Genomic DNA, 13,176 nt, shown 5'->3' with positions numbered 1-13,176 from the left:
GGTGCATTCATTCCTTCTTCCTGGGTATTTCCTTTGGAGCAGAAGAACAGGGTGGAGAGTGGAGTCATCATACAGGCAGCCATGGTAGTGGTTGCACCTTTGCCAGCATGCCATCAGTAAGGGCATTTTTTTGGCGGTAACCTAACCTCTGTTGACTAACATGTGCACCTGTATTAGCTCAGGGATGTTCTGTGTGCCAACTCCTTTGTGCCCATACTCCCCTCATCAAACACTTTTCCATGAGGGCTGCCATTACTGGCTCTAGACTGACATTCTCATGTCTCCTCATCTTGAAGCCAGTGGTAAATTAACAAATCTCCACTTCTGTGAGAGTAGGTTGGTATGACAGGACCACAGTCTCCCTCCCCTCTGAATGGACAGGCTGGTAAATTACACTGACTCCCTTGGTCCCCTACACAGTTCTTCCAGCACTCAAACAACTGTTCAAACTCAGGTCGTTTGGTTCACAGTCAGAGCTGTAGCCCCCTGCACCACAGTCAGCCTTCAACCTCTCTCCATTGTTCACTGAAAAGGCCAAACTCTCATGCATAACTCAAAAGTCATTTAGTGCTACAGAATCATTTTTGTCATCATATGTTTGTCTGTTGGAGACTCATAACATAAATGCCACTCACTTTTTCTGTTTTTCTTCCCTCCAACCAAATATGAATATATTAACTGATTCAATCCAACGGAGCTCAGGAAATGTGGGCTGTAACTTCCAGTGGGTGGAGCCTAAGCCTTCTGACAGAATCAGATTATTTCCTCACATTTCAAACAAATCTTCTGATCTCTGGAACCATGGGGATTATGAAAGAAGGATAAATGGCAAACACTTCAGCTCAAACTATTTTTATATGGCAGTATTCTTTAGGTCCTCGGTATTAGAGTTTTATAAGTGACAGTAAACACAGTAAATATTACATTTGTAATGTTTTGTAAACAATTTACAATATCTCAGCAACCACTCAGGTTACACACATACTGTCAGCAGCATTTTTGTTCATTTAGCTGAGAACTTTCATATGAGGTTAAGGAGTTCTGTTTTTGTTCCTTGGTTGTTGAGATATTCAGAAAAACGTGAAAACGATATCTATATAAATTAATATCAAAAACAACAGTTAATATCTGTTTACCTGCACTAGACAGAGGTCAAATATTAATGCAGTTGAGTTTGCCATTGTGTGAGCTTTAAGATGAAATTTTTTATATTTGATACAAATATGAACAAGCAATATTTGATGCCTAGAGGCATCAGTAGGAGTTAACTGCAGATGTACCTGGAGGCATCACTTCTGCATAAGGCCCCAGTCCATTCATTTTTTTGTTGTCTTTTGCCTTCTCTTGTCTGTCTGAAGTCTCACAGCTTCATTCTTCCACCCAAGACCTTCCTTATTCTGTGAGCACTTGTATAGACACACTAAGTATCATCAAGTTACTTTTTGTTCCAGTCACCTCTTCCTCCCTTACCCATCTGTCCTTCCTTTTGGAACAATATTCATTTTCTTTCAGATTTATATACCATCTCTCTCTCTCTCTCTCTCTCTCTCTTCCCATTGCATAATATCCTGACCTTCCTTAGATGACTTCTTCCATCCTCCACCCTGAGAATGAGCCACTTTCTTCTCCCTTCTGAGCTCCCAGGAGTCTTGCCCTCCTCCGAGCTTTAAACTTAACCAAATTGACATATTCTATTATTTTGGGTCCCCTTCTTTAAATGGAGTGTAAATGGCCTCTTATAAGTTGGCCATCTGTGCTGTCTGCCACTGCTTTAGCTGGGCCTTCTCCCTCCTTGCCCTACAGCTCCTCCATCTGCACAGGTGTATTTTTTTTTTGTATCTCATCTGTCTTTCATCCCCTTTCATGCCTGCTTGTATAACTGTTTCCAGACTGCTTCTGCACATCTGCATTTGTAAGGTTTGGATCTCTCCACTGTAAGCATCTCCATCCAATCCACATAATTTTCTTGTTCATGTCCACTCCCCACTGTGATTTAGAAAGGGTCATCATTTCTTCAGAAGTCTGAAATGTCCTCCTTTGTTCTCTAAAATACATTTATTGTAATAGGGTTAGTGAGTTTTACTGACAGTCTTGCTCATGTTAAATTCCAAATTGCAATATTAAACTTCTGTCCTCTTCAGTACAACTCAGCTGTGTATATCTTTAGATATTTTGCTTTATGTCCTGCCAAATGAACTCGCCCAACTTTTTATCTTTCCACATCAGTCGCTGCTTTGTTTTGTTACTAAAGCATCCTGACTCATACCCACTCACAGATTGTACCTGGAATCCAAGTATGCTTACCTGTTTTAGAAATGCTTTTTGATTATTAATAAATTGATCTGGGGCATTATTTTGCAAATAACTATCCAAAATATTAAGGCATATTTGTGTATAGGAAGGCAAAACCTTCTGGAAGGCTTCCAGAAAGTTAATCAGCTTCATTCTGTCCATCCCTCATGTTGTCCTTTATTGATTGATTTTGTCCGTCCTCCACTGTTACATGCGAGAGTTGCTTCTGTCCATCCCTCATATTGTCCTTTATTGATTGATTTTGTCCGTCCTCCACTGTTACATGTGGGAGTTGCTTCTGTCCATCCCTCATGTTGTCCTTTATTGATTGATTTTGTCCGCCCTCCAATGTTACATGCGAGAGTTGCTGCCTTTCAGTATTTTGATCTGCTCCTCCTGCTTTACTAGCTTTTTGCTGTCTGTAGCCACTTGATTTCCAACCATATTCATGTCAGTCTTGAGGACCTGTCTGTACACCTCCATTCTGCGTTACAGGCTTACTGACTTGCCCATAATCTTAACCAGTGGGTAAGCACTTTATCTTGTCTTGCATCAGTCATTCCCAGCATTTCACCTTATCAAGTCATCCACTGTTTTTCAAACGTGTGGGTCACCCATATAGTCCCAAACTCACCACTGGAACTATAAATGTGTGTGTCTGTATATATATATATATTTTTAACAACTTTATTAAATTTTCACATATGGCATAGACAATCTTACATTTATATAAATGAAAAATAAACAGAGTGACAGCACTTTAGTTGCAAACAGCATACACCGCAGACACCATTGAAACAACTGTAGTTGCAAACATTATACATCACTTATGATCTATCCAGTCATTGTCAGTTAAGCACTATATGGCTCATTCAAATCCTGCCTCTTAAACCTTGTTCTTGCTCTGTATATATTGTTCCCACAATTCCCATTTTTTCCTATGTAGTTTGCTCCTTCCCTTTTCTAAAGGTCCCAGTTCCAGTTGTTTTATCTCTGTTACTATATTCAGTACTTCTAGTAAAGTTGGTCTAGAGTCTGATTTCCATTTTCTAGTAATTGCTTTTTTTTGACAGCCACCATAATTAGACTCAGCAAGACCTTACTATGTCTAGGCAATTCTGATTTTGTATCATAACTCAAAAAAATCATCTCGCCAGTCAATCCAATCTGCTCACCCAACATCTCCAACAGAGCGGTCCGCAGGGATGGTGTATAGGTGTAATCTAAAATTTTGTCATCTCGGTCTACCTCAACAGTTCATCCCCCAAGTCTCCAACCATTTATTCATACACCACTTTTGTTCTTTAAAAAACAGCCCTTTTGTATCTATCTTGACATTTTGAACTGTTTCATTACTTCGGAATTGTTTGGTGGTATGCCATTGTATTGATTTATTTTTCTTATCCAAAATGTTTGCAGATGAATATCTCTCCAAAATGTAAACTGAGCAAATCAAAAAGAATTTTTGAAAAATATCATCTGACTATTAATGAATATTTTGCACGTAACCATCCAAAATGTTAACATGCTGTTATGTGTAGGAGGCCAGAAACTTTTAATTAATTGTGAAATGTTTTGTCTGTCTTTTTAGGTTCTTTCATACACAGAAGGTCTTCATGGAAAATGGATGTTCAGCGAAATCCGAGCTGTATTTTCAAGACGCTATCTTCTCCAAAACACTGGTCTGGAAGTGTTTATGGCCAACCGGAGTAAGTATGAATTCTAACTGCTTATATTGTGCACTTTTTTAGCCATATTGGCTTAGAGTCATACAATATGGAAGACAGGGTTTGTGGAAGGAAGTCATGGTCTGGACTGGCTTTATCAGAAGCGTCACAGTGTAACGTGTATAAGCTCAGTCACGGAGAAGATGGGAAACGGTAACTGAAATTCTGAGTCTATTTAGCACAAGTCCCAGAGTACTGAGACTGGATGACAGAAAATGTGTGTGTGTGTGTGTGTGGGGGGGGGGGGGGGGGCAATTTTGAAGGTGAAAAGAGATGTTTTTCATTTGCTTTTCTTCTGTTTTTTCAGATTTTTCTTGACATAGCCAAATACTGATCAAGATGTTGATATTTGTGCAGATGTGCTTCAGTTTCTTCTCTGATCATTCAAGACAGATCTATGTTTCTGTAAACGCTTAAATTTACAGGTAGATTATGTTGGTTTTTAAGGCAAAACTCCTTTTAGCCCAGCCCATCCTCACTGCTGTTTCTTATGTGGGCCTGCAGCATCTGTTGATGTGGTCTCATCAACTAGTTTTGTTTGCTTAATTTGGACGTTTGTGGTGTTATATTGTTTAGGGTTCTGTTATTTCCTTAGGAAGACAGCCTTCAAGTGCCACTCACAGAAACCCAGTCAGTAATGTTTGTGGTAGCAATCTGTGTAGCATTAAGCAATCATCCTTGTTGGCTATTGTGCAAAATAGCATGGTGTGTGTGTGTGTGTGTGTGTGTGTGTGTGTGTGTGTGTGTGTGTGTGTGTGTGTGTGTGTGTGTGTGTGTGTGTGTGTGTGCACGCAAATGCAGAACCCCTGTGCTCCTACTTTTCTGTTTCTGTCATTTAACACCTATGATCTGGCCTGACTAGCAGCCATCACAGGTTGCTGAGGATCTGGAATGTCTCTATTATTCACAGTCCTCAGTAGAAATAGCAGAATATGAGTGACTCTGTTGTTACTGACAATGAGTATACGTTTCTCACTTCTTCTCTACCAGATGGAAAGTATTCTGGTACACAGTTCTTAATACACATATGATGATTATTCTGGCACTGTTTTTATTACCAGATTTGGACTGCCAATGTCATACAGTTGCATTGGATATTTAGACTGGTTAAAAAAAAATTAAACTTAGTAGTGCCTGAGTAAAGCATGTTATTTCCACATCTGTATGTGTTTATAGAAGTGTGCAGCCTTCAAACACACCACTTATGTGGTGTAATTATACTTCTGTTTAAACAAGAATGGCAGGTAGTCTGACAGTGGCTGTCGCTGTGCGGGTAAAAAACTGCATTGTGCAGACGTACGCCTTTTGGGAGCAGCTATGGTGTCTTGGATTACTGTTTGAAAAGTGTACATAAGGTCATTAGGGAAGGACTCTGCATATGTAAATGCATCCTACTGCAGACACAGAGAACATGTGTTAGGTATCTGTCATGGTATTAGGTGTCATTGATATAGTGGTGTAGGTTTAGATCTCTAGAGCAGGTGATTGGTTTACCACTGGATCTATTTAGGTGAGTGAATTCATTGAGATTGGTACATACTCTCACTAATCTGACAGTTAAAACGAACTTCAGTCAAACAATGGTTAATTACCTGCAGCTGCTGTTTGCAGCAGTAATATGTGGTACCATGAATAACACATTTCATGACCAAATTAGCAAATTGCATTTAACTTAAGAATTACAATTATTAAGTCACAATTACTAAATTAATGAAACACAGAGACATCAAATGGACTAAATGGCTGCAGCCATGTGCTTATTTCCAGTTACTTTCAATTACCCCTGACCAAATAAAGCCAGTTATTTGGAGATGTGTGCAAGGCAGGAGTTTCATCATGGAGACCATTTCTTAACCTCGTATAGCTGTGCATCTGAACACTACAGAGCAGTAGACATTACTGTTGATATTCAGCCCTTTCAAGTCATTATACCACAGTATAACAATTGTACTTAATTCTTCTTGGCTGCTTACAGTCTGCCAAAGAGCCATTTCCAGGCTGGGGAGTCCACTGGCTAAATCCCCCTGGGGCTGTCTGGGGTGTGGGAGGCCTAGCTAAAAAGTCCTGTGGCCCACTCCCGCCACATGCCTTGTCCCCTCTTATCTTTTCTGCCTTCCGCCACATAAGATTATTTTTCCATTTCACCAAACACATCTATCTTCCTAAATGCAGACCCATACGTGCTTAAATCGACCTGTAGCTATGTATAAAAGACCTGCATACCCTCCTCTGATAAATGGAATCACATCTCTGTCATATCTGTCCCTCCATTCAAGTTCATCAATAACTTGTCCATGGTATTATTAACTCTTTTCCTCATCCTCTCTTCTGCTGTAATGGACCTAGCCCCCCACTACTTACATCTCTGAATCACTTCTGTACAACAAGTAATAGACTGTAGCCAACACTCATGCCAAATCCAAAGCTGGCATATTTAATTTCTGCCCAAATGCAGCACAGTAGCTGCTGACAGAGTGCTCACTGTCAAGTCCCACTACAAACCTTTTGAAGTTAGCACTCTCACCCACCAGCACCTCCCCTCCTGCTCTGTTTTGGATTTAGCCACATAATCCCAAGTATCCTCTCCTGACATATGTACGTGCATCAGTGCCAATACTGTCTGCTGTCCTTTCTTCATGTTTGGTTGAACGATCTTTGATCACCTGAAGGGCCCCATAGAAAATGAACAGAAAAACAGCCCTAAACAACACTACTTCATATGCTGAAGAGCACACCTTTGAGATGGCCACCCACAAATATTGTATTACTGACGGTCCTGTTGGGTAACTTTTGTCTCATATCCTTTGTGCCTGCCTCCCCCAGCCTTTAAATATATCCGCCCTTGAAATGAATTTGCTAAATCACACAAACCAACAGCCTGATGGAACCAGTTCAAGGCTGACAGTGCACTCTCCTTGCTGACCTTAAGTTCAGTTCCTTTTCTTTCATTAAAATTGCATTCGGAGCCAGAGATTTAAACTGGAAACAAGAAAGGGAGTTTGCCAATGAGTTATCAATGCCCAATATGTGTTGTGCTTTGACTGACACAATCCATCTGATTGTTCAGTGCATGAAGTACACTGTTATTAAATAAATGAAGCCAAACCACTGTGTTCATCTGCTCCTCTCATATTTCCAAGGCCACTGTGACTGGGAAGGACACCATCTCTGTGATTGAACTACCTTCCTTGTCCTCAAGTGACCACAAAGCACAGATGACACTTTCCTGCCATATTGCTACCCATTGTACTTTGTAAGAAACCTAAACCACACCTCTAAATCCTTCTTCATGTCCTGGGATATGCTAATTCAGTGGTGCAGGCTCATTCATCTTGATACTGTAGCAGCCAGATGCTTCATAAATGAATGCCCTACTAGAATTACCCTGCATGCAAAATTCATCAACCGTATGAGCGCCTACAGTTGTTTAAGAATCATCTTATTCTGCCCTAATAGTTGACATTGAGCAATGCAGGTTTTGTACCTTGTCTGCTGGGAGTCTATACAGACCTCCCATGCTATCCATCTCTATGCCCAAAAATGACAGTTTGCTAATTGAGCCCTCCACTTTGTCTGCCACCAGTGTTATCCTAACTTTCTTGCATATTTGATTAAACGAATCTACTGCTCAGTGGCATTCTCCACTGTCTTTCTTCCCCACAAACAAAAAAAAAATCATCCAAGTAATGAACAATGTTGTCTTCTCCAACCCTCTGTGCCACCATCCAATGTAAGAAAGTAATAACATTTCAAATGTAGCACATAAGCTTATTCTTCCAATAGAACAGGGCAGATTGGGATTAGCCGAGTTGAAGGGGTGTTTCAGAGCAACACAATTAAGGCTCTTAAACATAGCAGAAGCAGAAAACTATAACTCAAAGTGGAAAGAGGTGATGATGAAACGGGGGGGGGGGGGGGATTCAGATAACAGGGAGAGACTGGGATTTTGGATGTAGACCTTTAAGGAGAACAACATTAATCATACAGAATGGTTGAAACAATGACTGAATATTATATAGAGGTCTTCTAAAGGACTAAGCCAACACGGAAATGGAGAAAGTAGATTCTACAGATAGGGAAGCCTGCAAGTAGGGGTACAGACAAATAGGCAAGAGGGGTTAGGAATGTATTGCAGAAAACTGGCAAAGGAACTAAGGTACTGGAAGCAAATAACTAGAGGGGGAACGGTAATAGGATGGGAAGATGCCAAGAAGTTATTGGGACTACAGGCTAGAGATCGCCTTCCATATCAAAGATTGATATCAGAGTATAGGTAAACAGAAAGAAAGGGGGGGTCCTAAACAAAAGACCAGCACTGGTAGAGTTTGTAGTAGAATCTAGAACAGAAGCTGTCATTAAGAATTAAGGCATAATTAGTAGAACATATAAAGTATTGCATGATAACTATAAGAATCAGTCAGAGGAGGTTAGGAAGGACTGGGAAGAGAGAGTAGATAAACAATAAAAAAATAAACAATGGGGGGATATGTGTAGAATATTTCGGATCTTTACCTGAAAGTGCTTACATAGGTATTTTTATACCCTCCAAGGAGACTTCAAGGAATTTTTCCTCAGGTAGACAGAAAATTTTGGAGGTGTGATGGGACAGAAAGAGGTAACTGGGAGTGTAATGAGTTGGTAGACTTCAAAGATTCTCTGCAGACTGCTGTGTTGGAGATGCTGGGTGAGCAAGTTGGAGTGACCAGAGAAATGATTTTATGACCTATGATACAAACTCAGAATTCCCTAGACATAGTAAGGCTTTGCCGAGTCTGATTATGATGTCTGCCAAAAAACAATTGCTATAAAATGGAAATCAAAGTCTAAACCAACTTTACTAGAGGCAGTTAAGATAGTAACAAAGTTAAAACAACTGGAGCTGGGATCTTTAGAAAAGGGTAGGAGGAAATTACATAGGAAAAAAATGGGAACTGTGTGATCAGTACATGCAGAGAAGGAACGAGGTTTAAAAGAAGGTAGGGTTTGAATGAGCTGTGTGATGCTTGACTAACAATGACTGGATATGTTAAAAGTGATGTATAATGTTTGCTGCTACAGTTGTCGCACGGTTTGGAATGTATAATGCTTGCAACTGAGATTGTGTCAGTGTGGTTTATTGTCATTTATATAAATGTAACATGGCCTATGTCATACGTGATAATTTAATAAAAATGTTTCTTGTTTTAAAAAAAAAGTTTCAAATGTGGCACAAGCAACTGAACAGTCCATTGGCTTACATTTATCTGTGTAGTACTGCCCTTCAGAAACTAAGCCCAACCACCCTCGGTCTTTAGGGGCAATAGGTAAAAGTCTAAAGGCAGACTCTGTCTGCTTTCACCATTTGGGCCCCACTCCTTTTCTCCTGTACTTTTCTAAATGAGTCATCAGATGATGCATAATGTACAGAAGTCACCATTTATGTACTCATTCACCAACTCTCCCTATGGGTCAGATAGGTGATTAATGAGTTGAAATTCAGTATCTGAAGTAGGTGCTTCATTTGTCAGCAAGCTTTGGGTCTTGGATCCGAGCCGGCACCTTATTCTACAGCTTAGAGATTCGAGCTCCTAGCTCCTCCCCTTACCCATAATCCCCTGCCAACCCTGACTGTCCTCAATTCTAGTTTGCCGCTCTTAGAGTAAGCTTCTAGATTGCGGAGCTCCTAGTGCTTTTCAGATAAGTGTTTGAATTTGTGTAAAATCCTGTTTATTATTATAGTTAAACATTTTGTGTGTGTTTAGGTTTCCCTTTTGTTAATTTAGCTTTAACTTTAGCTTTATTTTTAGTGTAATCCTCCCCTTCCCTCACTGGGCGTAGTGTGTGTGTGTGTGTTGTTGTTGTGTTTGGGTAATTTTAATTTTATTTAAACTATGTCGGAGGCCCCAAAGCCTAATTTTTCCAAATGCACCGAGTGTGGCCATAAGCTCTCACTGGCGGATGGCCACACTCTGTGTGTTCGGTGCCTTGGGGTTGAACACCTCTCCTCTGGGTGTTCGATCTGCGCGGCGTTCAACCCCAGGGCACTGAAAGACCGCAGGTCGAAGCTGATCCTGGCGGGACTTTTGCCCCCGGATTCGGCTTCGGCCTCCGGTACTCCCGTGGCACCACCCCAGTCCTCGGTGGCGGCCACTCCTGCCCCCCCTCCCCCCGGCTGGGACTCAAACTCCCACTAAGGGAGGCCAGGAGGGAGAAAAGGAGGGAGAAGCACCACAAGCGGCGGGCCGAGGCCTCCGCTTCGGCCCCCCCAGCTAAGTGGGCTTCTCCCTCCACGGCTTCCAGATCCCCTCCTCCTCGGCTCCGAACCCCGTGCTTCTCTCTGGGACCCGAGGAGGAGGAGACCCGATCTCCGTCTGCCTCGGTGGCCTCGTCGAGATCTACTTATAGCCTTTCGGATGCGGACTTGGACCGGATGATGCAAAGGTTCATCCAGGCCCAGCTGCAGAGGGGAGTGCTCATGCCTCCCCCCCCTTTGGGGGGGGAGCTCAACACATTTTTTTGCCCCGATAGCTCCTTCTCTGACCCGCTTCTCGGGTTCGGAGCGCTCGGAGCCGGGCAGCGTTGGAGCCGGGGGTGGGTCGGCGCCGACAGTACTGGTTACTTCGGATCCGACTCTGCCCTCGAGTCTGTCGGGTCCTACCTTTTCGGATACGAACTGTTGGAGCCGTGGGCCAAGCTTCAGATCTGAGGGATTCAGTGTGCCTTCGGCTCCGTCCAGGTCGGAGCACACGGGTCCTTCGGATCCGACGGTCTCGGCGCCATTTCCAATCCCCCCATCGGATCCGAGTGGGAGTCGGCTTTCGGATCCCAGAGAGAGTGACTCCCCTTCGGCCTTCGATGCGGTGGAGAGGGCTCTGTTGAGGGCATCCAGACCCCCGGCCCTTACATCGGCTCCTCCCTGCACTCCCTCTCGGCTGAGTCAGGTTCCATCACCCGGCCACAGGGACAGCCTGCTTTGATGTCTCAGGTCGTTCCCCTGGAACAGGATATTGCTGGTGAGACCTCCTCAGACAGTCCCCCCGAGGAAGTGCCTCATAAGAGGAAGTGTAAGAGGAGACATGTGGACTCCCCCGAGTCCTTAACGGAAGACACGGACTTGGATGAAAGGGAAGGCTCCCCAAGGTCACCCCCCGAGGATGTCTCCTTCGGAGACATCATGGAAATGCTCAGGATCAGAGGGGGGTGATCTGTCCCCAAGGCTTCCTCCGACGAGTCCGTGTTCCTGGAGGCATTCGAAGCAGGACCGTCTACCTCTTGGGTGTCTCCTCCGGCCGACCCCCTGGTGGACATTATTACCACCAGGGCGTGGAAGGAGTCGGACACTATGGAGCCAGTTCCCAAATGCCCTGATAGGATTCTGAGCCCTCCCGCAGACAGATCCCACTGGAGCAAGGGTCCTCCCGTAGATGCCATGTTGATGGCGGCAGCCACCAAGAGGGAATTAACTCAGGAGAGCCCCTCGGTCCATCCACCGAGCAAAGAGTCCCGCTCGATGGATCGCCTAGGGAAGCGGGTGTTTAGTTCAGCGACCTTCTCAGTAAGGTCCCTGAACTACATGGCACATATCATTAGGATGCAGCAAGATCTTATCAAAGAATACGCTGCCTCCCCCCCAGAGTCCATGTCGGCGGAGAACAAATAGTTGTACTCCACTCGCATGGCCACTCTAAGGTCTATCTTGAATACCTCTATGCGGCTTTTGTCCCACGCTGCAGAGGGAGCCGCTAGAGCCAGCGGAGCAGGTCTAGTCATGAGACTCCAGGCCTGGCTCTGACATCGTGACTTCGCGGAACCCTTTAAGGCGTCCTTTGCGAATGCCCCTTTGATGGTTCTGCCTTATTTGGCAAGACCGTTCGCGAGACACTTCTCCAGAGCGAAAAGGATGGGAAGACGTTGTCTGCCGTCGGAGTCCGCTTCTCTGCTCCCCAGAGGTCCTTCTCCAAGAACCAAAAGGGACAGAAGAAGATGTGATTCCGGAAATTGCAACATTCCCAGCCTGCTCCGGACAACCAGTCCTTCCATGGCAGAGGAGGACAGGGCGGACGCCGCCCTAGAGGCAGAGGGGCTCCGAGAAATTTTGGGTCCAGAGAAACCTCCTCTGATCGACCCACGCAGCAGCCCTGAGGGGTTGCCCGACTGCTCTGCTCTGGAGGCAGTTGGGGGGCGTTTCTCGAGGCACCTGGCAGCTTGGGAGTCCATCACATCAGATCGCTGGGTGCTTCGTATCATATCCAGAAGTTACAATATCCCACTGCACCATGTCCCCAAAAATCAGAAACCTCCCCAATGTACCACCCGATCAGAGGGAGGTGGCCACTGCAGAGATACAGCAGCTCCTAGAAAAAAGAGCCATCCAGCCCGTCCCCCCAGATCAGCTCGGATTAGGGTTTTACTTCAGGTTCTTACTGGTGCCAAAAAAGATGGGGGACCTAAGACCAGTTTTCGACCTTTCCCTTTTGAACCTGTCAGTAACCAAAGAAAAATTCCGAATGGTCACTCTCCAATCCATTCTCCCCCTTTTGCGGGAGAGCGACTGGATGTGCTCAATAGACCTCAAGGATGCGTACTACCACATACTAATAGACAGACGATCCAGGAGGTTTCTCCACTTCCGGCTAGGAGCCAGTCACTACCAGTTCAGGGTCCTTCCCTTTGGTCTCACCACAGCCCCCAGGGTGTTTACCAAAGTATTAGCAGTGATAGCGGCCCACCTGAGACTCCAGGGAATGCAGGTCTTTCCTTACCTGGACGACTGGCTCCTGACCGCCCCAGCAAGGCATCTCCTCTGTTCAGCCAGAGATAACTTTCTCCGGCTGGCCCCCCAACTGGGCATCATGATCAACAGGGTCAAATCCTCTCTTACTCCGACGCAGGTGATAGAGTTTATAGGAGCCAAGTTGGATATGAGAAGTCTTCGGGCATTCCTTACCGCGGAACGACTTCAAAACCTGAGGCTTCATGTGCAGGCCATCCTTCAATCAGAAGCTCCACCAGCGGAATTGGTCCTGAGGGCGCTAGGCTCAATGGCGGCAGCAATTACTCTTCTGCCATGCGCTCGCCTGAATATGAGGGTACTACAGTGGACCCTTCAAGTCCAATGGTCCTTTCAACACCTCCCCCTCAGTCACCCTATCTCACTCAGCAGAGCTTGCAGGAGGGC

The 13,176-nt window shown here is 44.4% G+C and overlaps 1 protein-coding gene across 1 annotated transcript in view; it reads left to right on the top strand.

The window, feature by feature from the left end:
• NBEA (neurobeachin) overlaps positions 1–13,176 on the top strand; it is a 4,581,458-nt gene that overhangs the window by 3,702,346 nt on the left and 865,936 nt on the right. The window contains exon 48 of the mRNA XM_044072852.1: positions 3,884–4,001. Coding sequence (XP_043928787.1) covers positions 3,884–4,001 — 118 coding nt within the window. The remainder of the gene's footprint in view (positions 1–3,883; positions 4,002–13,176) is intronic.

This window comes from Protopterus annectens, chromosome 5.part1 (assembly GCF_019279795.1).
Source record: "Protopterus annectens isolate FY-2018-M chromosome 5.part1, PAN1.0, whole genome shotgun sequence".
In the NCBI taxonomy this organism is placed as follows: Eukaryota; Metazoa; Chordata; order Ceratodontiformes; family Protopteridae; genus Protopterus; species Protopterus annectens.
The sequence above is the reverse complement of the archived record's forward strand: the minus strand, read 5'-3'. Positions and strand labels throughout refer to the sequence as shown.